The sequence below is a fragment of the Ciconia boyciana genome, chromosome 5, assembly GCF_034638445.1.
Source record: "Ciconia boyciana chromosome 5, ASM3463844v1, whole genome shotgun sequence".
Lineage (NCBI taxonomy): Eukaryota > Metazoa > Chordata > Aves > Ciconiiformes > Ciconiidae > Ciconia > Ciconia boyciana.
The window spans coordinates 26,586,760-26,612,612 of NC_132938.1; the positions used below are offsets into that span (position 1 = coordinate 26,586,760).

Below are 25,853 nucleotides of genomic sequence, written 5' to 3' on the forward strand. Positions count from 1 at the left end.
ATCTATACACATCATTTATAATTTATATGTGTGTCTTTTCAGGTTAGGGTTTTTCTGTTGGATTTTGTTTTGTTTTTATATATACACAGGTTTCTAGAGTTTTCTGTGAGTTATTTTCTGTAAAAACAAAGTAAATTAACAGAAAATAGTAGTACTTTATCTGGTATAGAGTATGTTCCCCTTAAGACAGAGGAAAATCATGTTACAGGACCTGTAAAATCACAGACTGCAGATAGTGAATTGCTGTATGGAATAGTGGGATTTTATGTTGTGGTATTGTTGGTTGGTGGTTTTTTTTTTTTAATGTACAGAGTTATTCAGAAGTAACCATTAGGTTTTTAATCCCAAATCTAATTCTGTTTAAAGTAGGGTGGGTTTTTGTTTGTGTGTGTTGTTTTTTGTTTTTATAAATCCTTGTTTACCGTCTCAGCATTTATATGCAAAGATATTTGATACGAATTTTGCACACGGTATCCGAATATGTAAAGTGAGACAGATACACTTAGAACATACAAGTAATAATTCATTTTGACACTACTTTATTCTTTTTAAGAAAGTAACGTGCTGAATTGAAGCTATTAATATTGCTAAAAAAATGTAATTTCTTTTCCTTTTTTGTTCTGACCACAGCAGTTTAAAACATAGTATGTATGCTAATGGATGCATAGCGGAGAATTTGGCCTGTTACATTTCTTTAGAGTAATTTTATTATGCAGGGATCAAAGGTCTAATGTTAAGATAATGCCGGGGGGGGGTGGGTAAGGAGACTTGGTTGGTTCTAGAATAACCTCACTCAAAATTTCTTTTTTGTATGCCATAATCATCCAGTATTAAGTTTAAAAAGTGTTTTGGAGCCATGGCTGACATTGAAGTGTGAGGGATTTTGGGGGGGTTGGGTTGTTTTTTTTTGTTTTGTTTTCCTTCCCCTTGAGAGGGTTCAACATAGATGTCAAAAAACTGCTGGCCATGTAATAAAAAAAAATAATTTAAAAACATCTTATTCCTGCATTTTTTGTAAACCTACCAGTATCTATGCATACATTGCCAGCTCTGATAATAGGCATTTTAATGCTGATTACTTGAGATTAACTTTTTTTCTGATAGCCTACTTATCAAAATAACTGTAGAATTTGGAGGCTTTTTGGAAAGCATAAAAAATTCTGATGCTCTTGTAATTCCTACTTCTAAAAAAAAAAAAAATTCATGTCATCTACCTTCAGTCTTCAGGAAGTAGACTTATCTCAAGATCTAACTTGGAATATATAATTTTTTTTTTGTAAATGTAGTAAATAGTATTTTGTATGTGGGAAAGAAATGTTTAGAAGAACAGTGCAATTTTTATCATCTTCTCTTAACATGCTCCTGTGATGTTGATATGTTACAGTTTTGTCTTGGCTCTCTTTTTGCTTTTAATCTTCTGTGATGGAAAACTTTGATTTTTAAGAGTGGAGGTACTGGACTAATGAAGAAGATAGTAGGCCATGAATAACACATAAATAAAAGAGTTTTTTAAAGGCAGATTGGAGAAGACAGGAGGAGATGGCATGGGAGGCTCAGGAGAAAGGGTGGATTAACTGCAGAAAGAAGGCAGGCCCCTCTAACGAGGGACTCCTTGTTAGGGCCTGAAGACTATGGTGAATAAAAAGAACAGAAGAGCTTGTTGTCTGCTGAGAGTAATATTTACAAGGTCCAGAGATGCTCTTTCAAAGGATTTTAGAAGTGAGGAAGACTTGAGATAAAGTCTTCACAGTGGCAGAACTTACTCTTCAAAGTTTCTGCTGGAGTGGATTGTATCTTCTATACAAGGAAGATACTCGGATACAAAACTAGACAGTGTAATTCTGGATTATTATTTTTTTTTTAAAGAAGAGGCAGGCAAAGACAAGTCAAAATATTATTGATAAATAGCTACTGTGATAAATGTGATTGAGTGCCCAATCTTTGGGAGATGCTCACAGAATGACTCTTCATGAAGGATTGATTCCTTTGGGTTTCTTTTTAGAGATAAGGCTTTTGTAATGGATGAAAGTGCCTTATGAATCTTCCCCAACTTTTCTGCCTCACACTTTTAATTTAATTTCTATGCTTGGGTTTAATCTCCACAAGGCAGAATAAAATTGGGTAAGCATGACTATAGCAATGCATAAAGAGTCTCAGTAGTTGGGATGGTCTAAAAGACAACAAATCTTTTGACTGAGCCCTAGTGTGAAGCAGGGGATGCATTTAGAAAGAAAAACAGGCTATGCATAATCTGACTAGAATATGAAGAAAAAAAGATGGGGGAGTGGTGTAATGCGTTGTATAATATGTTGCATTAACACTCCTTTCTCTTTTTTTCTTGTCAGTCTTGATCAAAATCATTTTCAGGTATGATGATAGGAAGTTCTGCTGGTATAGTGTTGGACTTGTAGATTCCTAGAAAAGGATTTTGGTGTCAGTGGAGTGTTTTCACGTTGGTGAGAAATGCTAGTGGGAATTTTATTGTTACAGAATTTAACTTCGTTGAGATTATGGAAGTAAATGCTGCTAGTGATGGCATGGCTCATATTTCAGGGATTGCTAGCCCAGTGATTTAGTCACCAGATTGTTGCTGAATCAACAGGAGGTGATGCTATTTTAGACTTGGTATGGAAGCGTAATGAGGTCTTTGTAGAACTGCTTCTGGAAAATCAACTTGTCTTGTGAGATCACAAGTCGATTCATAAATTCTGTGATAAGATCATTGGTGTCAGAGACGTGCTTTTGGAGAACTCTGCTGTTGGTAACATTTTAGAGTCAGCTTAGATTACGGTGGAGGCCAGGAATTTATTCTGTTAGAGCTGCTAAAATTAAGTAATTTTATCCTATGTGATCCTCATTAAGGGGAGATATTGTAGGGAAACACTCCAGATTTAATTGGATGAATAATCACTCCAGTACAGTTAAATATTAGTTATTGCTCCAGGGATGAAGGAAGAAGCAAGAATTGGCAAGGTCAGGCTGAGTTGCACCTTGAAAAGGCTATCAGAATAGCATGAAAAAGGTTCTTCAGCTATGTAAATAAAAAAATGCATTTGTTATGTGGAGGGCATGGTAGAATTCAAGCATGAACCTGAAATTAAATTAATCCTTACACTGAAACAGTGTAATATAGCCTGCCATTTTTCCTCAAGGTTCTGTACAAAGGAAATAAGGGTATGGAGATAGCTACAGCTGTAATAATAAAAGCAGTCATCTCAAATGGGAGAACCAGGATTGCTCACTCTTGAGAGAAACTGAGCTTAGCAATAGGGTTTTTGTTTGTTTTTTTTTTTACCAAATTTATGGAGTCAGGAAGGATTTGTTGTGAAAAATTAGTGTGGTACTAATTGACATTGAATATGAAGGTGAATATCCAGGCTGCTACAACAGTGTGCAGGGCACTGAAGAAAAGTGAAATGCTAAGTAAAAAATTAAGCAAGCTGCAGCATGGGTTAACCATTGATTGTATTATTGAAATTCGTCCCTTTTACTATTGCTTCAGTCCTCAAGATGGAAAGTTACGGGTTTACTTGCAAAGAACAAGAACTACTGCTGTCAACTTGGGGCTTACCAGGTGAAGTTGACAACTTACTAGTTGACAGAGGGGGAGCAGGAGAACCTGAATAGACTTTAGAATGACTGACTGCATTGCCTGAGCAGGTAGTGTTGGTGGCTCGTTAACGGTATTGGTTATTTAAAGCAATGTGCTGCTTCGTGAACTAAGAGGTAATGCACAGGGGCAGTACTTCTGAGAAAGCACAATGCAGTCACTGAAGAGGACAAAAACTTCCACAGGAAGCCTTGCTGGACTCTGTCACTTGCTCTGAGCCTCGTGTCGTGCTGCCACAGGAGAAGGCAAAATTGATCTTAGGTTATGCTGGTTGTGATGTATTTTCAGTGAGTGCAACAGAGTGTTTGTGGCACTGATTCTGAGACTTCAGCTAAATTCTTTTACGTAGGGCTAGTTAGGTGATCATGGGATGTAGAGTGGAGAAATTTAAAAAAAATCAGTATGGCGAGATTAAAATTTCAGCTTTTAAAGAGCAAAATTAAGGCTGAAAAGGGAAATCGGTATAAATACCATATATTTTGCGAGGGGAATAGATACTAGAGGTACAAAGAAACTTGTTGAAGCTGGGAAACAATGCTGTCACAGATGGGGTAAATAGAATATAACTTCACCTAAATTGTAGTTTACAAGGCTTTTAACAATTGTGAGGTTGTGGAATGAGCTGCCAGTTGGAACAGCGAGAGCAAAAAACTTAAAGGGAGGGTTGGAAGGCTTTCAAGTTTTTGTTGTTTCAATGTGTTGCCTATGATTGAGTTTGGATTCAGAGAGGGAGTTTCTTACAGTGCCTGGCTGTTGGGGAGGGCTGTCTCACTGGGACAGTCTGTTCTGCTGCTGCTCAGTATTATGGAAACAGAGCTTTGAAAGAAAACTGTTTTGGTTGCTCCCTGGTCCGGCAACTTACATGAACAGTAGCAGGAAAGAAAATAAATCTAAAATATGTTTAAAAACATAATTTTATCGGTTCTGTTAATAAGCTTCCTTTCTCTGATGTCTTAGCTAAGGTCATGAAAGACAATGCAAGATCTGATGCTGAGCTTAAAACAAAAAGGTAGTTTATAGATATAAACTAGTAAAACAGAACCATTACATTTAGTATTTAACTGGCTTTTGATTTTGGAGGTCCAAGGTGTGTTCTTAATTTGTAGCGTGGTTGAATCTTTGTTTTTTTGAAGTGCAGTACTTGGCCTCAACTATGCAGTTGCAGGTGCTGCCTTATTTGTGTAGGTTGAAGAGTTTTTACCCAAGTTTTAAAGACAAATGTATGTAACTATAGATCTGAAAAGCTCCCAAATCACCATTGGATTAATTTAGTGAAACTTTTAATTGGGGTCTTTTACATGGTGAAACTTTTACTTAAACTTTGATTTTTCTTTATACCTGTGAGCATCTCTGGTCAGAAGAGCACCCTCTTTGGTGGGGGGGACTGAATCTACAGAACATTTACCAGAAAGAAATAGAGGTAATCACCCAGCTGTTGTTCAGTGAATTCTCCATCCTTAATGGTTCACATCATTGGTAGATCGAAGAACCAGTTGATGGCAACCATTCAGCTTTATCTGACTTAACTCTTATAGCTGTCAGCAACCCGGTTTACTCTGAGGGAGAAGAGAAACACAGCTGCACAGGGCTTTTTGGCATAGACCTAGTTGGAACAGTTTTAAAGGATCTGGGAAGATGATATGAGTTCTTAAAAAAAAAAACAAAAAAAAACAAAAAAAAAAAAAAACCAAAACAAAACCACCACATAGGATTCAGGAAATCTGTATTGCAGTCAGTGAGCATGCTTTACAGAAGTAGCAGAATGGACAAACCTGTAATTACTTACCTCTAAAAACTTCATGGTATGTCTTTCTAAAAGGAGATTCTGCTTTGCATCCACCCCAAAAAGTTACTGTCTGGAAGATGTGTATGAATTTCACTGCTGTCTCGACTTGGAAGGCAAATTCAATGGAAGGAGTAGCTCTGGCTAAACACTTCTGAGAATCAGTTTCTGGAAAACATATGGTTTTTTCACTATCAAAATACAGTGGTTTTATTTTGTAGGCAAGTTGATATGGGGTGTGAAAATGTTGAGGAGGTGACAATGAAATTCAAGTGTATAAATAAATTGTACCTTACGCCTAAATATTAAAGATAAACATGATCTTAAGCAAGACTACAGGATTCTGTTTAGATCATTGTATTGTTTAAAAATAGTGAGCGCTGCATTTGGGGAAGTCTTTCTGTATTCCAGTGAAAGTGACATTCATGTCTTATTAACTAAATTGCTCTAAACAAGGAAAAAACCAATGTTTAACTTGGTCAGTTTAATTTTATAGTTTAAGATATGTAGAATTAATAGCTGATTTGAAAGATCACGGTCTTTTAAAAATGTAATCAACTTAAAAATATAACTTTAGATATTATATTGCTGGGTTGCTTTGCTTATTTTAGTAATAGTGTAAACTGTATTATTGAGATTTCTAATGCTTCACAAATAGTCTATTTTTAATGAAGTAAAATTCCAACTGGAAGATAGCTATTCACTTTAGCTTACTATATTTTAAATTTTTTTTTAAACTACTATTCTGAAAATTTAAAATACCATATTTTGGTGAAATCTGTATGTCAAATGCTTACTTATGATTCTTTGTTTCTCTGTTTATTTTTAAGACGAGCAAAAATCAAATTAAAGTAGATCTTGTAGATGAGAATTTTACAGAATTAAGAGGAGAAATAGCAGGACCTCCGGACACACCATATGAAGGCAAGTAATGTTTTTGTGTATACAATAACTGTACACTTCAATTCATGTGTCTTGATGCTTTGATTGTAAAATTAATTTACAGCATAAAAATGTAGAGCTATGTATTTTAAAATAGTCTGATTTTTTTAAAAAAACACAAACTTTAAACTTGAAAAATATTTCAATTCAACTTTTGTGTTGCTTGAAGACAGGTCTGTTCTACAGTAGGATAGACTATCCCATATCAAAGGTTAATTTACAGGTATAAGCTGTGCAGTGGGATTGGTATAATTCTGACTTTTAGTTTGCCTTGACAAACAGTCTTGACAGTTTAAGCTCCTTAGCCATGAAGCATCAAGAAGCTGAGCTTCAGAATCTAATGTAACTGTACATGTATTTCTGTGATCTAATGTGGTGATCATTTAAAAAGGTGTTGCATTTTTCTACCTCAAGGAGAGATGCCATTGCAAGTTAAATTTGGGATTAATCTCGGGCATCCATGGATCCCAATACTTTAATTTATACTGGAGTGGGGGACTCAGTAGTAGAACTTAATGTCTATAGCTCTCTTCAAAAATTACACCTATTGACTTTCTTGTTTATTAAAGCTGGTATCAGTAATCATGCATCTCTTCCGGCTGGAAAAAGCAAGATAACTTATTACATATAGAAGCTTTAACAGAAGCTAATATAGCATACTTCATCAGAAATACCAAATTACTCAATAGTGCTGGTACTTGTAAACTTTCTGTTTGTGTATAATACATATGGAGCTGGCAGACACACCTATTAAAGTTCCTTGATGATAAATGAGGATATTGTGGTGGGTTTGGGTTTTTTTTTTTAATTTTTTTGTTACTTTTAAATGGTGTTTTATTCAAATATTCCATGCCAGGTATCTACTTTGATTTGAATTTGAACTTCCAGTTAAAAAAAAATCTCAAAGAATGTTACAGGAAAATAAATTGTTTTGTTAGAAATTAACACAATTTTCCAAGTTTTCAGTTGCTCTAGTTGCTCTATGCCTTGGAGCTAAGAATGGGACTTGAGTATTGTCCAGAGACCAGACATGTGCCATTTGTCATTATTTTGAAAACTAAATTCTCATAAAGTGGGGAAAATATCTGAAAATTGTTGTGTAGGTATAGGTGTATATGCACTCAAATGCATTAGTGGCTACTGATGAAAATCTGGTGGTTGCATCTTCACTAAGGAGGACAACCCTTGTGATTGCTTCTCTGGGCTGGGAGTTGCTGGTCCAGCAGCATTGGACTTGAGAGCAGGGAGAGTCTCCCCAGTGCCCATCCCCACACACACCCCCTGCTGGGCCCCAGGGCAGATAAAGGATGAGGAAGCAGCCTAACAGACATTGACATTGGAGAATATTGGGCAGGGGTGGAAGGTGTCAGAAGCTGAGGAGAAAGGAAATGAGCCTGGAAGGGAGTGAGTAGAAAAGTAGAAGCATCTGTAATAGTAAGGGTGCTCCCCTCCAGAACCTGAGTCCCAGAGTTCCTCTGCTGTCTGTCTAGCAAATAATGGCCGTTTCCCCCCTCTCTCCCTTCCCCTATATGTCTCTATCCTCATCTCATCAGCCACTAGTGGTTAGTTAACAGAAGATAATGTCTGGAAAGAAGGTGATTTATTCTGGTTATAACATGTGTGTTCAATTTAAAGGGAGAACTGTGCTGTGGACCTGAAATACGTAGTTGTGCTGGTAACCTGTTTGGAAGTGGATCATTCTGTTTAGCGTAATAGTTCTTTTGCAAATATAGTTGGTCTTGTAAATCCATGTCTTATATACATATGTTAAGATGTTGCAAAATTAAGTAATTGGATACTAGGAAACATCTGAATGGTGGGGGGAGGGTGGTGTTTTGGGGGGGGGTGGTGTTTTTTTCCATTCAAACAGAATGAATCCTCCTCGGGTGAGTTGGTTTGTCACAGCTTGCCATTTTTTTCCCTCCAGGTCAGCATTGCCTCGGCTTATAAAATGGACCTTTTTTGGAGAATGTGTTGAGAGTTATTTGAAATAAAAGATGTATTAATGTGTCACAAAAGTTAAAAACTGTATAGCAGTTCACGAAGAGGGTAAAAAAAAATATTTGAATGTCTGTCTGCAGAACTGGGTTCTGTGTGATGCTGGATAGTTCTGCTCGGCCAAAATTTCAAAAGCTGAGCACTGTGTATTCACATATTCAGCATATCCTGCTAATGAAAATCAGCAATATGTGTTTAGTGTGGAATTTGATGTGAAATGCATGCATGCATAGTTACATACATATGAGTACATTTAATGATGAGGATATAGTAAATATCCCTTTTGGAGGGCTAAAACTATTATGTATTCTGATTATGGCAGGGATCTCATGGAAAAGTAATGTGTTTGTATGCTTACTTTAATCTAGAAGGCATATGCACCAAGGAGCAAAATGAAAGTTACCGGCAGCCCCATTTCTGGTGTTTCCTGACACTTGAGTAATTTGCTTTGGAATGTTAATATTTCTGTAACAGTTTTATGCATTTATTCCCTTATGTAATTGTGAAGGGTTTGCCAGTGTGTGTAGTTTACATTTTATGACTAATGCAGTGAGGCACACTGTGTAATTACTGACTGATGTCCTGTCATCTATAGTCTGAACAATGACATGGCAAGAAGTGCTTTATGAAGAAAAGCTAATTAAGGCAGTAGTTCAGGTCAGACCATTCCATGATACAGGAGGGAATTCTAGGACCATTGTGAAGTGAAAGAACAGTAATAATTTATTGTTGACCACAGTTGGTGAGGTATCTGAAAACAAACTGCTGCTGCAACATTCTTTTATAGGTGATTTCAGGACATTGGTTAATGACTGAGAGGAAGAATGCCATCTATTGTTGACAAATTTTACAGCTTTTATTTTTCTGTCAGTAGTGTCAACCCATATTGATCAATTATCAGACTATTGCAAGAGACAACTTCAATTGAAACATGTTTGCATCCCACATCCAAACATGTATGTTTGGAGAGAGGACCTTTGAAGTCTAGATTAATGGCTGCTGGGTTTTACTTGATTCAAGAGCTTTTCAATAGATAGGTTGGTTTTTTGTTGTTGGTTTTGTTTTTTGTTTTTTTTTAAACTCTGTGTAACCATGGTATTAATTTCAAGCCAAGTTTGCATGTGAGCCACGGTAACTGCAAAATTTATAATAGGGTATTTCTTCAAGGAAAATGGTTAAAACTTGCCTTAGCTCTATTGTGAGACACATGCTCCAGTAGGAGTACAGAAGGAATAATCTGCCATTACTGTTTAATTTGATCTCAAGTATTAAATAGCTATGAAAAAGCCATGCATATGCATAATCCTTTTAAAAAAAATTCCACAGAAATATTGGCATGCAGAAGTTAGTATGTTAGGCACTTGCGTTTTAAATGTAGTATTAAGGAAATTAATATCCACACTTATTCAGTTTAAGTCTTCAAGTCTATATTTTTTAACTGTAAACTTCAGTGCACGACAACAATACCATATAAATAATATTACCAACTCATTAGTCCCTGCAGTTTTAAAATCTTTTGGACTTGTACATTCCAGGTGGAAAAAAATTGGTGGCTGAATAGCCTGTTATGCAGAAGGCTGTAATAGTCTGTCTTTTAAAGGCAAGTTTTAATGGTAAGCAGAAGAAATGGTAATACCTAAGGATAGGTTTTATATTACATTACAAAATGGTGTGACAGTAAAATCTTACAGGGACTGATGAATTTTGAGTCCAGGAACAGTGTAATTGTTCTGTTTCTTAGGAAAAATTGCTGCTGAATTATGCTTCAATTCAGACAAAAGGAAAAGCAAACTTACTGAAGGTCTGTTGTTGATGTACATGTCTCCAAAAATATTTTGCCTGTGCTGTCCTGTAAGCAGACAAGCGATCAACTTAAATCCAAAATTATAATAGTTAATGTTTATTGGCCTTTCTTCTATTGTATTTTCTGTTAAATCTTCTCAAGTTACTGTAGTATTAAGTGAGAAAAACCAGCTGTAGAAAGTAGTGTAACATACCAAACTGATATTAACCAGTTTCAGGTGTACTGCATTAGACTGAATTACACTTTAAAAGTGAGAGGTGTTAGTAGCTGCTAAGGTGCATTTTGGCACTGATAAAAAGGTGCCATAGGTTATAACTGTTCAGACTATTCCTTTGAGGTTTCTTTTTCCTGCATGTGAATCTTGCTGCCTGTATTGAGACTACTTGAGAGCTGGTTTTGTATAGAGTGATTTGCAACAGAGTAAATCACTGTTCAAATCCCAAAGGAAATCAATTGCAGATACTTGAACTTTAATTCAAAGAAATTTATAAATTGTAACAAAGTACATTGAGGGAGGGAAAAAGTTTATTTCTGAAAGAACAGCGGTGGGATGAGGAAAAAAATTGCAAGTGATGAGAAATGTTTTCAGTTTCTATAAAAACTAAATGTCTAAATTGGTGTATATGTTTTGTTATACTCTTCTTTTTGCCATTAAACTGCTGTCTGGCAAATGATCTTCGGTGGGCAGGCAGAGATAGTTTGAGATTGCTCCAGAAGATATATGTATTGATAGTAAACTTGAATGTTAACAAAACTATAATTGAAATAGACATAGGTAGTGATACTGTAACAGGGAGAGAAAAATGAGAAATGTTTCGAAAAGGGTGGTAGAAGATGGTTGTCTGCCAAGCTCATACTATCCTTTATTGTGTGCTGTAATCCTGCAACCTGTATTAATAGTACTAGTGTGTCAAAGTGTTTGCAGAGTTGGAATAGAAGTAACTACTTCAGACAGTAATGTAGAACACAGTGGAAGTAACATTGGACCCTCCTTTATTTTTTTTTTTCCCCCAAAGTGTGGGAGCTTTTCTTAAATTACTTAGTTGAACATTCTTGAGTTCCAGAAAGTTTCAACTGAAATACAGTTAATTTCAATTGTGTAATTTGAAGAAAACTTATTGGCATGAGGTATCAGAAAAGAGTCAAAATAATGTAATATCCCATGTTCAGCCTGAACGTTCCTGTGGCCTATTGTTTCATCTGTTTGGGGGATATTTGGTTCATATTTTGGTATATTTTACTAAAGTAAAGCATGGAAATTATAATGTTGGAAACAAGAAACTATAGGAGAATGTACACATTAAATATACCTAAGAAATACAGATTCTGATTTGCATAAGCAAATATTACTTTATTAGATTGACTTTATATGCATTTATTTATAAAATGTATGAAATTTAGAAGTATCTTCTACCTAATACTTCTGAGTACATTTGAATTACTTGAAAACCTGTCCATTTAGAAACGTAAGCTTTATTGTCATGAAAGACTAAGCTTGAGTAATGTTCTTTTGTTTTAATTTCTAACTTGTTCTTGTCTTTTGCAGGTGGAAGGTATCAACTAGAGATAAAAATTCCAGAAACATATCCATTTAATCCTCCTAAGGTACTGTAAACACTTTTTTGATAAAATAATTTGGCTAACAAGTTGGTTTTGAGTATTCTTATTTATTTGCTTGTGTGTGTAGTCTCTTTGTAGTACCCATCTTCCTTTTTTTTTATTATCCTCTAGACAGGCATTGGAGCTGTCATCTTTAGGTAGAAAAAATGCAGGATGTGTAGCTGTATTCAATCAGAAGTACACACTGATTATTCCTTAAAGTACAAACTGGCAAATTCTGGGGAGGAGCTTGTGCCTTATTATTGACCCTCATGGAATTTATTTTTGGCAAGATAAATACAGTTTTCAGATAGTTTTACTTGTTGTAGAGAGTATGGCTATCTTCCCTCCCCCTCAGTATCACTGAAGAAATGCTGTAATAGGGAATTATTGATTCTTTTAATTTCTTGGGCTCTATAAGTTATACTTAGTAGAGTCTTGGGTCTAACCTGCCAAGTTCCTAGTAACAATTAAATAGGGAGGTGTACAGTTGTGTGACTTGAAAAACCAATAGAGAAATATAGTGGTCGTACTGCAGCTCTGTTGAAGGAATGCATAAAACGTGCACATGGATGAGAGACAAGAGAAATGGCTGTGGTAAAGTCACTCATACATTTTTTTACAACTTATTGCCCTTTCACCTTTACTGTATCTTTCTAGCACTTTAAATTTGTGATTCCACTTTCCTCCTAAATGGATCAATCTGAATAGTGTTCTCCCCAGCCATGTGCAGCTGCAACTGTATATTCCTGTGCCCTGATTTAGACCCTTCTTCAGTGGCTTCTGATGAATCAGTAGACTCCTGAGTTGTCTGACTCAGCTTCTTGATTGGTTTTCTGTTTGTCTGAAAGATCTCTTTGAACTAAGAATGTGTCCTACATCCTGATTATTTTCACCCTGGTATGTAATACTGGGAAGGAACTGGGGAAGAGGAGGAAGGGAGAGGTGCCAGTAGCTCCTTGGCTCTTGTCCTTTGAATGACTTCCTTGAGGCTGGAGTGAAAGACACAGAAGGTCTTAATGAAATGTCTGTTGGTTTCAGTTCTTTGGTCTGCATGTGTTCTGGCAGGAGTGAAAATAAGGAGAGCTGAAACAGGTCGTAGATGCTGAAAGACGGGTCTATGGACCATGGTTTAATTGCTGCTGTAGGGCTTGGTGGTTTTCATTTCCAAAGCTTATAGACAGCTGTTAGAAGCTCAGTGCACTGTAGCATAGTACTACTTGTTCTGGAGTCTGTAGTCTTGAACTGGAGGCCTTTTTGCTTGTGTCTAGCCCTGCCTTTGATCTGAATGATTTCTTTATCTTGTTCAGTATGTGCTTTGACAGCCATTGTTAGCCATCATTCACTGTGAGAAATTACCTAGTATTTACATGGCTTTTTACATTTTCAAAGTGATTTAGAGAGTTGAGCTAGTTAATAAGTGCCCCAGCTGACATGATCTCTTATATTCTGTCCTGGAAAGCGGTACTGTTATGGTCTTGCCTATTTATACACCATGATTGCACTGATTTTATTAGAGCCCTGTATGTACAATCTTTTGCTCTAGTGCCTGACAAATAACGTGTTCTCTGCATTGATTTGCTTGCAGATGAGGGGCAAAAGTAGAAAGATCTGCACTATACATAAAATGTTTGTCAGGAGTTTGGGATGAGGAGGTAGAGGTGAGAAACAGAGACAGGTCAAAGTCACTAGAAGACAGCGCAACCTGAAATAAGGGGTTTGAAGAAAATGAAGGAGAAATTTCTAAAGGCATGTATATATTTCTTTCAGAGGACAGCTTTGGGTTTTGAGACTTTTAAAAGAAAATGCTGCTTTTAACTTTCTCAGTGTCTTTAAAAAAACAAACCAAACAAAACTGATTTTATTCATGCTTTGTGAGCATGAATACACTTTATTTTAGTGTAAAAAATATGGACATGATCAATGAATGAATGTTGGGACTAGATCCTTTCAACAGTAAAGAAAAATAATTGTAATCTAGTTGGGTTTTGGTTTGTTGAAGAGCTTTCTGCATACAGGTAATGAGACGGGATGGTTGTGGAAGTAGTAGCATCCACCAAGGAAACCTGTATAATACTTCTGTAGCTACCAACAGTTTAGCTGAACAGTGAGATCCAATGCCTACATTAAGAGTTCAGGGACTTGTTTCACTTTATTAAAAGTGGACTTTCTAGCATTTACAATGTTGGAAGTTTTAAGTCTCTATTTGACCATCTGCTTATGTCAAAACGCTGGTACTGCTGGCAGATATTTCTAAATGGCTTTGTGTGATGCAGGGATGTGCGCACATGACAGTGTATGGGAAAGCAGTTAGAGATGAGTTTGGTGTCCTCAAATGGGTGGTAGTCTGTTTTTGAGTAAAGGAAGGCTCTGTCTAACAAATTGCCTTGCAAACTTGAAGCCTCCTGAAGTAAGTGTTATCACGTCTTAATTCTGTTTTTTAGCCTGATATTTCCTAAATTAGTATTTTTAAAATAATATTATTAGAAATGGTGCATTTAAAATGTTTACTTAATATACTGCATTTAATAACCATTTTTGTTTTTTAAAATTGTCTTGTTTTCTAGGTGCGGTTTATCACCAAAATATGGCATCCTAATATTAGCTCAGTCACTGGGGCCATTTGTTTGGATATTCTGAAAGATCAGTGGTAAGATTCCATATGGATTTAAATGTGCCAAATCAAATATACCAGTGCCCTGGATAGGAGGCAACAGTTCATGTTGCTTTTCACTTTGCATTTGTAATTTGACATGTCCTTAAAGCTTACAATATTTCTGTATAGTATTTTGAATTGAAAAGATGCAAATGAAATGATTGGGTGGTAATTTTGGAAAGTACTAAGTAGATATTATATGCATAGAGAGCTTTTCCAAAAATTTTTACACTAGGGTTAGGGTGAACATTTCATTGTTGTTGATGCTTTGGGTGTTTTTGCAGGAGTTAATTTTTTTATTTATTTCGTTCTTTTCCATTAACAAATGCTACCTATTGCATCCTGAATTTTGTCCTTTCAGCCTCCTGAGGTGTAAGCAGAAAAAACCCAAGTGCTTATCTTCATTCTGATTCTTGACTTCTACTTCCAAATAAAAATCAGTTCTGATAGAGCTAAAACAATGTATGAAGTGAGTCTGGGAGTCTAAAAGGTAACAGGTCAGCAGTAGGAAAGGGAGAAGAAGAGACTGACCATACTGATTCTGTCTCACAGTTATCACTGATAATATTTGTGTTGCACCTCTGTAAACCGTTTGCCTTTTAGTTGCTGGTCAGTTGCTGACTTTTGATTACTTAATGTTACTGAAAAAGTTTTAATAGCCAAAACCTGTGGAATAGACCTGTAAGTGTCCAAACTGGAGGGTGCGTTTAATGGGGATCACTTCACTGGTTTGAACTAGAGCACATAAACCTGCTCTCCTAGGTAGGCTTATTTCACTCACGACAAGGCTTAAGTAGAGAGGATATAGGAAAGCAAAAATTCTTTATTTCTAGCAGCAAAGGTGCTTAACATGGAACTGCATCCCAGTGTCATTAATACTCCCCTGGGAAGAATTTATCCAAAGTTTTTAAGCTCAGAGTGTGTTTTTTTTTCTTCAATCTTTTGGGACTCCTTTATGCACTGTCTAGTTGCTTTACTCATAGTGTCAAAGTCTGTGACTTTTAACAAGTATCTTCAAGGTTAATCTTTCCATACTGAAGCCCCTAAACATCATGTTTCTCAAATGACACTTATTTAGCATTTTCCCCTAGAAACTTTGAGGAAAGACAGTCCCTAGCAGAAGTCATGCTTATTTATCACATTCTGAATTAAAACCAAAGTAATTTAAAAGCTTTTTAAAAACATTTTCTTGTTATCTTCATATTACTTTAATATATTCCCTAATTAGTGTTTTCTGTGGAGAAGGATGGATGATCTTGCTTCTGTAGCAATGGACTGGGATTCAGGAGACCACATTTTGGTTTCCAGCCCTGGAACAGGTCTTCTATTGTCTTTGAGCATTGCCAAACATTGTGACTTGAAACAGTCTCGCAAAATTCAGTCTTATCCCAAAACTGCTGCTTTAAGAGTGAAGCAGTTAATAGCTTTAAGATGAAAGTTTCTGGCCTTTTCAGTGGCTGATCAAGCTAAAAAATATAAAATACCAAAAGGCAACAAAGACCTAAAGAAATCATGAGCTTCAACTTAATTTTCTTTTTTTTGTCAAAACCATTGAGAATTGGAAAGGAAGAACAGGAGAGATTGGACTTGTGCTCTTGTAATCTTTGAAAGTTAGGTCTTGCACAGATAACTTAATCTGTGTCTCAGTTCTGCTTGACAGAAAAAAAAAACCACATTAATACCTTCCTTTGCCAAGATGTATACAAAATAGGATTATTGGAACAAGAACTTGCCTTCTGCGTATTTAGACTAGCTGACACAGGGAGCATCGATATTATGCCACTTATACACTGTTAAACTCTTCCTATGAAACACTGTCTTCATTTGGAAGCACTAAGGAAAGAATTTCACAGAATTTCATGGTGACAGGAGGGAGGCTTCCTATATACTATAATCCCTTTTCAAATTATTCTTAATGTAGTGATCCCTTCATTTTTCCGGTGGTGCTCTTTGTAAGTTTTGTTTGTTTTTTAATCATAGAATGGCAAATGAAAATCACCTGGGCATTGTTGAAGTGCTTGTCAAAGCCTCTGGTCCTTTGGAGAAGAGGAAACTGTTGTGGCTACCTCCATCCTTTCTCTTTTGAAGGATTTCAGTATTGTGATAGATAAGACTTTTTTTCCGAGTAGCTTCCTAAAACTTCCTAAGCCATATGAATGGTTAATATTGTTTGAACAAGTTGTTTATTGTTCTTCGGCATATGCTGTTTTAGCTATTTTAAACTGAGAAATGCCCATGTCACCATGTTTAAGTTTTTTCTGCATGTGTAGGTTGAACAACGGTTTTAATAAAACAATAGCTTCATTAGAAAGCAAGCAAAACAAACCCAAGCAACACCCCCCAACCTTGATAATTTAATATTTAATGGATTTCACTAGGTATTCAAAGGTAAATGGGACAAATGCAGTTCTGAAATATTCTAACAGCTGTGTTCTAGAAAATATATTTAGTTCTGTAGTCTCTCTTGTCAAATCTTTTAGTAACGAGCTCTGTTCCTGAAGTGCCACTTCATTGACTTGTAATGCTCTTAACTGAATAATGCTGCTCTTGTTGCTGTGTTTAAATGTAAGTCTCAAATTCCAATGCATATCTGTGTTTTTCAGTGAGGTCAGTGGGAGTTGAAGGACAGAATTTGGGCCTTTAGGACTTAGCAGGGTTCCTTAAAGAGTTAATAAACTGATAAAATACTCATTTATATATGGTGACTACAGATACAAAGATTTTAATGTGTTTGTATAGTTAAAAAAAGTCTCTTCCCTACTCATCCCATGATAATGATTTTTCTATTCTAATGAGCATAGTTGAGATAGTTCTGCATATTGGCAGGAGGTTTTATCAGTTTGCAAAGTAATGTCTTTAAATGTTTTTTTTAATGAGTTTAATGAAATTCTTTCTCCACAGTATGTGCTTGATGCTGAAATTCTTTGCAGCTGTGGATTTTCATCATGTTTAGATTTGTAAATACCTGTTATGCCAGTTTGTTTGCAAAACAGCTACTGTTTGCTGGTAGAATTACAATAGGGATATGATTTTGTAGAAGGAATACTGTTTATGCTGATCTGATATGACTCTTGTTATGTGGTTTCACTTACTGTAGCCTATATTTGTCTTCCAGGTTAGTATTCTATCTCAAAATTTTATTTTTAACTATAAAATGTATCTAATATTGTTCAATGAAACCTGAGAACTAAATTACTTGAAAGCTGTTCTGCATAAATCCCTTGAGCAGTGATTATCAAGCAAATGTGTTGTGGCTGTGTGTATGGCTACAAAAACTCTTGGCTGTTGTGGTTTTGACAGTCAAAATAAAAATGAATAATAAGAATATTTTTTTCATAGTGGCTGTACTGGAGGATTCACACTTCAGTTTTAGTTGAGATGCAGAAATCATTATTATAAGAGATAATACAATTTTAATAGATACATAAGCAACAGCCAGCTCATAGTAATCGTCGTCTTGGGCATCTAAAACTGATGGGTTTTGTTCAGGGTGCTTGAGGAGCACTGAGCCTCTTTAAAGCTTTGAGAAGAACGCAGAGAATATTAACATTGTTTGAGGGACCTCTTCAGCAAGCAGGCTGTCTTCCCCCCCCCTGCACTATGTCAAAGCTATTCTATTATTCTCTTTTTTTTTTCTTTCCCTAATGGGTGCCCAGTCTTGTATTTCTCCTGTAAATAGTGACTATAGAACAGGCTTCCACTCAAAGGCCTTATTCATTTCCTCCCTCCTTCCAGATTCCATAAGCCGTTGGTACAAGTTCCCAGAGCTTTTCTCTTGGATTAACAAGCTTAGTTATTTCACAAATGGAATAAATATTGCAGACTATTTTTTAAAATAAATAAATTATTCCCGGTAGCCATGTTTGGTTGACAGAGTGGAGCGGCAATCTGCTGGCTGCAGCTGTTCCCATTGTTCTGCTGGGTTACCTCTCAGAATAACTAGAGAGATTGTGTCCAGAGAGGAATGTACAGAACATAAGTAAAAACTTCCTAAATGGAAAATTACTTAGCCTTTAAAAATGAAGAAGAAAAAGAAAAACTGGCAGTGTTTCATAATCCTCTTAGGACTCTTTCAGCTCATCGAAAGGTAAGAGGTTTCTTACCTCAGGCATGCTGGGCACAGCTGGCTTGCTGTGCTTTTTAATATTCTCACTATATTCACACAACCTAGGGGTGCTCTTTTTTTAATGGAAATGCCCCAAGATATTACCAAAAATAAAGTGTAAGTGAATAAAATATATATCAGCTTTCTTTGTTCTGATTCACTCCAGGTTTCCCTTGCTGTTTAACAAATGCAATGCCAATAGAAAGCCTGGGTTTTGGTTAGGATGTCCAGAGTGGACGCTTTTAGTTTGAAGTTCTCAGAGGGACAGTGCTTCCCTGTAGTGAGCTCTCTGCAGCTCACTGGTAGATGTTACTGGCCTTTCCTCCCATTTTATAGATGTCAAACTTGCAAGCCTGCATAGTGGCTAAGCAGTATTTTGGGATGGGGGTGGGAGTCAAGGGTTATTGTAAACTTTAGGAGAAAACAGGATTTTCTCCTAAAGAGATTAGCCATTAATGTCATGGGACAAAGGCACTGTAATGTCATGTGCAAGGTGAATAGGATGTTGGAATGTAGGAAGTTTTACCTGCAAAACTCATGATATAAGCCACCTACTTTTTATTTATGATTGGTCAGGCTTCCATTGGAGTAGTGTACCCACTTTGAGCGTTGTATTCCGAGAAAGATGGGAACCGTAGGAAAAATCCAGAGTAAAGTAACGAGAATGATGGTCTAAGCAAATACAACCTACAATGAAAGATTAGAAAGCCATTTTAGCAAGCAGAATATCAAGCATGATGAAGCATTGAAATAGATTTTCCAAGAAACTTGTGAGGCTCCAGTTAAGAACAGGTTAGACAGAAGTCTTTCAGGAGTGATACAAAACCTTGCCTTTGGCAAGGAGGAGATAAAAAACCTAAAATCCGAGCATGCAGCTAGCTTGAGTTACCAAAGGGAATTGCTTGAACTCCGTGAGATGTTGTGCATAAATCCACAGCTAGAAATAAACTTCAAATATAAGAAGAGTTGGAAATAGATTTTTTTCAGGATTCTATTCTGGAAAAATAAACCCTTGAGGAGCACTGGAAAATGCAGAGGACATGTATCTTTCCACTGGAAGTTCATTTTAAGGAAAACACAACTTTTTTGCAGTATATTCTTCGCTAGCTTGTGGGGATGTCGTGTGGGGTGTTTGTGGTGGGTTTTTAGTTTTGTGCCATTATCAGCATAGATTTTCCTCCAGAACTGATGATGAGAATTGTTTTTGCTCTTTGCTGATGAGGAGCAGGTCCTGCCTTACTAGTGTCTGTAAATGTAGTTCGGGATGGTCATCTCCATTCACTTTATTCTCCCAAAAGAAGGTAACGGGAAAGAAGAAGAGCTTTTTAAGGTACTTGGGTGAAATGAGAATCTATTTTTAGCTGTCCCTCCAGTTTCTTCTGGGAATCTTAATTTATGTCTGAAAAATTAAGACTAAGCTACGTAGAAAATAACAAGACTTTTTTACTTTCTTTGCTCAGGAAAGCTAATTGGTGTCCTAAAGGTAGAAAATGTTACATAGGTATACAATAGTTACATGAAATATGTCAGATTTTCTTTACCATTAATCACAATACAAACTTTAATTTCCTTTTTTTAATACAAACAGCAGCTGAAGCTGTAACAGCTTTTCTTTTGTGATTTAAGGATACTTCTTTAAACGTGTTTGTCCAATGAAGACTTGTCGTCTTATGCATGAGATGTGAAAGCCATTTTGAGAGATGAGACTTGAAAATAAGTTGTAAACTACATTTTTAAACCTTTTTACATATGTAGCTAAACTAGTCTTGTCTATAAACTTATTATTTTAGAGTTTGAGTTCTCTGAGCATATAGCCATCTGTATATCCAAATGCATGAGGTATTTATTTTTATTACTCATTTTGAAATTGGAACGTCAGAACAGAAGTTCAAGTCCCAGTATGCTTTATATAAAAATCTACAAATGTAACAGATGAACAGGGACTGAAAGGGCCTAGCAGTCTTGAAAGCCAGAGATGTCTGGAGCCAGCACAGAACTTGTGTTCTAGGCGTCCATGGCACCTTTGGTCCTAAGTAATGCCTCCTGCTCCCCAAGGTATATTTTCTACTCCTAGAAGGAACAGTGTAAATGGAAGTAAATTACATGTAAAAGTGGCACAAGTGGCCATGACCCCTTTTGTGTCTTCTCTACTTTTAATAATGGCAGTATTTTCAGATGTCTCTAAAGTAGAAGGATTTCTGTAAAGGGAAGTACAAAACAGCTTTATTTGGTGAAAGTAACTACAGTATCAGTTACAGTTGATAGATATTTCATGTTAAGTCTATCTTTAAAACTATACTAATAGCATAATAAAATTACTTAACTGGGAAAAAAGACTTCAGGTTTTATAGCGCATGTGGTGGATGTGGTAGTTCCTGAAATTCACTGCATAAAAATAAAAATTATTAAATCCATTCAAGCCTAGTAAGGCCTGAAAGACTTAGCATTCCGTGACACCTGAATGCCGGAATAGTAAACATGTTGCATTACATTAATTTAATACTAGCAGATACCACAGTGAATTATGTCATCAATGCATACCTTAAATAGATTAATTTCAAGACAGTATAAACCAGCAGAGATCACAAAGAATAGAAAACTATAAGAATAAAATAGCATAGGTACATGTAAAGCAAAAATATTTCTATGTTCTTTCACTGAGGCTTTTGTGTGTGTGATTTAGGTATGGAAAAACAAGATGCTTTGTACTCTTGAGTTTGCTATGTTAGCTAGGCTCTCATCACACAACTGAGGATACGTTTCAGTAACTAGGTGTTCTTTATCTGATTTAATATAATCTTACTAGTTAATCCCCAGCTTTGTTTGTAATTTAAAGACACATTCTTTGGCTTGGAAGAAGCACTCAGGTTGGAACTTGAAATACTTAAATTTAACTGGAAGATAATCTGAAATTCTGAAAAAAAATTAGTTACTCAGGAATGGGTTTGGAAAAGGAGAATTATATGTTGTGAAGGTTTTGTGATTTGTCAGAATTTGGATCTAAAAGCATGAGGGTGTTTTGAAGATTTAAGTCTGCAAAGTTCAGCTTGAGGTACTTCAAGCTGATGTGGCAGTTGGAATGAGACAATATGTGCTAATTAAAATCTCTGTCACTTGGGATGTTTCTCACTTGCGTTTTGATGTAGAACACTGCACTGTGAAAGCTCAGTGATGATTATCAAGCTACAAAAACAAGTAAGTTTCTAGGAAAAATCTTCTAGAATTAGAAACAATTAGAGAAGAATGGCATATTTGAATGGTTAGTGACATAGCAGGAAAACTGTAAATGTAAGCATCTAGAATATAATACTCGGGTGTCACAAACGTACCTCTGACGTTTTACCAGCATCTGTTATCTGTTCATCATTATACTCTGCTAGATTACCTCAATACAGTGCCTTGGTACTGGAAAATACATAAATTTCTGACATCTGAGACTGGAAATAGGTTTGCAGACTGTTTTGTTTGTATCTGGACCATCAGGTCACACTTTTCCCCACCCACTCTAACATACTCTCTGCACTTTCAGTCTTCTGAAAAGAAGAAACTTTTCTGTTGACTGAAAATTGAATGGTTTGTCTGTTAAAAAAAAAAAAGGGGGGGGGGGTGTGCACGTTTTTCACAACTTTCCTCTGGCATTTCATGTGCCATAACCATCTTGCTCAAATCTTAGATGTCACATTTTCCCCGGTTACCTTTCTACTAGTACTTAAGGAGAGTAAGCAGTTTTGTGTATTGGCTTGAACATCTGTCTGTGCCTTTGGCACAACAATTAAGAGTCTACTTATCAAATCAGCTGAAATACTGAACTTTCACAGGTTCTGTGGGGTCCTTATTTCGTTTCCAGTGTGTGTCAGCTGAAACGGTAGATCAGAGATGGTATTCATGATCAAAATCTAATTAAACTGTATATTTAAAATGTTACACTTTCCAGATTTACAGTGTGTAACAATTTCATACTTTTACTTTTCTGAGTGTTTTTTGACTTCTATGAACATACTTGGTGTTCCCTTACTAAATTATTGAAGTCTCTTATTTTAAATATACTTTGAGATCAAGATAAATGATGAGAACTTAGAACCTTAGAAGTTCTGACTCTAGAACTATGCTACCTTCAACAGGGTTCTTTCACAGGGACAAAAGTGACTTTATAGCACCATTATGACTACCGAATGTTTTCCTGCTTCTGACAGTCATGTCAGGTTGAAATGAAAGGAAGCTAAGATAGTATTTTCAATTGCACATTCTGTAATAGCCAAACCTTTTTATTATTATAGTAGTAATTCACTATGTAAACTGTTAAATTTTATTGAAACATGGCATATTAAAACTGATGCAGTGCAAAAGATATCTAATGTATAAAATTCCTTATCTGTTACGAGTATTTAAAATACAGGTCATTATTTCTGTATATGCTATTTCGCTATGAAGAGTGCCAGCAGAGGGAGCACACATGGGCTACTAGTTCAGTACCTGGACCTTACGCAAGGTGCTGTTACCAGTAGTAAGGAAGGATGACAAAAACTTCAAATTGGTGCTGGTTTTTTTCCCCCAGATGAAATGAATTCTGTTAAGGGGTCACAGTCAAATGTGTAGGTCAAGGACTGTTTTCCAAAAGCTTAAGAAAGCATTGTTAATAAGAAAGTCCACATTTACAACCCTATTTAAATATATGTATAGAATGGTATTCTAATACCTATAAGCTGCAGCAGTTTAAAATTACGATTCTTAGACTTACAATCTGTACATGTACTCATATATCTTCTATGACACTAATACAGCAGCAAAGGTGAGTTCAGGCATGGGATTTGGTAAAGTAATTTTCAAATTTTTAACTTTAGGGCAGCAGCAATGACTCTAAGAACAGTGTTGTTATCACTGCAAGCATTGTTGGCAGCTGCAGAACCAGATGATCCACAAGATGCAGTAGTGGCAAACCAGGTAAGATACTCAGTTGACTGTGAATTTGTAACACTTTTGTAACCTTTGCTAACTCAGATTAGGTCCCAAACCTTGGAGGAGATAAAGATTTTAAAGTATTGGAAAATTGCCTTTCAGTAAGTGTGAGTTACTATGGTGTTTTGTGCTCTTTACTCTTTGGATCCCAGAGTAAGTAGCAGTTATTTTACAGTGTCAGGAGGTTTATTTTCTTAGTTTTGTTCCTTATTTAGCTTGTCAGAAATGTTAGGAGGTAACAGCATAGCAAAATGAATTCCAGTATAACTTGCCTTTTAAAATCTAAGGCTTCTAGTATGAGAAAAGCAATGTTGTATTGGTTTAAAATGAGTTTTAACTTGATGGTGTTCATTGAATTTGGCTTGGTATGTAGCTCCTTTTCCAGATTAATAAGAATATTGTTTATTCTATTGTATTTGTTTAATGTCAAAATTTTATGAATAGTGACTTTAGATTAATTACTGTTGCATTTAATCCTGAGGAGCAACTTATCTGAATGAAGTGTCCTATGTATTTTACCTTTGCAAGTACTTGGGATAACTATTTTAGTCACTGGTTGAATTGGTATCAGTAGAATTCTATAATCAACGGAGTTTATTACTTTTCAGACAGCAGCAATAACTTATAAAAAGTGATAATAATAAAATGTCAATTGGATCTTACGCCATACCAGGACTGACATGGTTCCATTTAAAGTGTTGATGAAAGATATGAACAGTCATTCCGTAACTTAATAGTCTGACAGTTTTCAACAAAGTCCCAAGTATGTGCATGCTGTTTTCCTTTTTACTCTGGGGGGGGAGAGAGAGAGAGAAAGCCTGGCTTCCTCACTGACTGGTAGAAAGCGTTTGTTTCAGTAGCAAAAGAACAAACCAAGCAGAAGGTTCTTCCAGTATCAATCTCATCTATATCTCCTGTAAGTCAGGACCCTCGAGGATAGGGTGACAAAGGGTGCGTTCCTTCCCTTTCAAAATCTGTGTAGGATGATAGATTAGCAGTTTATCAAACCTGTCAGGATTTGAAGGGAAACATGGAGATCAGAGGTAGCCCATTGCATCAGTGGGTGGGGGAGAGCTGTGTGCTACTACTACACTCAGTAGTAAGTACAGAAGGCTTGCTTGTGGGATTCTGCAATACCGTAAGTCTGCTCTGAACAAATGTCCCCGAACAGTTCTGTCAGATTGAATTGCTCTATGCAGGGAGAATTATTGCAAAGGCCAGCAAGGCCACCAGGCATGTCCCTGCACCGGTTTTTCTTGCTGGATGCACGCCCTTGCTGTCACACTCTCTCTTTATTAAAACAAAACCACTTTTTCCTTTTTTACAAAGAACAAGAATAGTGTTTCCCATTCTGACCCCGATGGTAGAATTTTGTGTGGGAATCATGACAGTCTCGCAGAAGCACTTGAGCTGGAAAGAGTTTTTTCTCCGGCAAAAAACTTCATGGAACTTCCTAGATTCTGAAGAGCAATTTTGTAGGATGCCTCTCAGGTGCTTGTGGGGATGTGTCCAGTGGGACTGTGGCATGGCTGATGCAGGGAGGATTCAGTTTCTCCTGTTCCCTGCAAATACCTGCATGAAAACTATACTGGGGTCTGGCCTTGACTTACAAGCATGAGTATGTAAGTAGAAAGTGATTATAAAGTCTTTGAGAGATGTGGTGGCACACACCCAGTTCCTTCATGTGTTTTATTTGGTGGTGGGGTCTTTTTTTGTTTGGGGTGGGGGGGTCCAAAACAAAAATTCACAAGGAATTCTTTATCCTCCACACTCATTTTTCATTATGTTAATTTACTAAACTACGTGTTAAACTGCTAAGCTGTCCAGGTAAATGGCAGTGTCCTACAAGTTCTTGAGCTGAATCCCAGGGAGAACTCCTGTTTGAATAATGGCAGTATTTTCAGACACCAGCTGTCTGGTGTCAAAACTACCTCAGCTAGTTGCTGTTTTTTTAAGTACAGCAACATTAATTGCCTCAGATTCCTGATATAGAGACATCAGTAAAAGGTGCCTTTAGACTTTTCTCAATTCAGTGAGAAGCTAGATTATTTACGAATACCTAAGTAAAGGAATTTTATTTATAGAACTCCTATATGAAAGCTAGTTCTGAATAAAATGCAGTTATGCAGTTATGACTAATCCTTTACACTTCAGCTAGTTGCTTTCTAGGCTTGGCAGTGTTCTCAAAAATATAAAAAAATAAATGGGGGAAGATATCTTAAGAGCAGAAGAATATAGTACTTCAGGATGCTACTGATGCTTAACTTAATCCTTCCTCTTTTCTAGTCATTACAACCAAAGAAATTTATTGCAGACCACTGTATTTATAACACAGTGAGTTATTCCCAACAATAGCTTGTCTCCCATGTTTGTTTTAATGCCATTAATAATCACATAGTA

General features: G+C 36.3%; 1 protein-coding gene across 3 annotated transcripts in view; it reads left to right on the forward strand.

The window, feature by feature from the left end:
• The window catches only part of UBE2K (ubiquitin conjugating enzyme E2 K), a 41,350-nt gene that overhangs the window by 12,494 nt on the left and 3,003 nt on the right, over positions 1–25,853 (forward strand). For all 3 annotated transcript variants that reach the window (XM_072863430.1, XM_072863431.1, XM_072863429.1), the window contains 4 exons: positions 6,224–6,317; positions 11,684–11,742; positions 14,304–14,386; positions 23,339–23,438. In XM_072863430.1, coding sequence (XP_072719531.1) covers positions 6,224–6,317; positions 11,684–11,742; positions 14,304–14,386; positions 23,339–23,438 — 336 coding nt within the window. The remainder of the gene's footprint in view (positions 1–6,223; positions 6,318–11,683; positions 11,743–14,303; positions 14,387–23,338; positions 23,439–25,853) is intronic.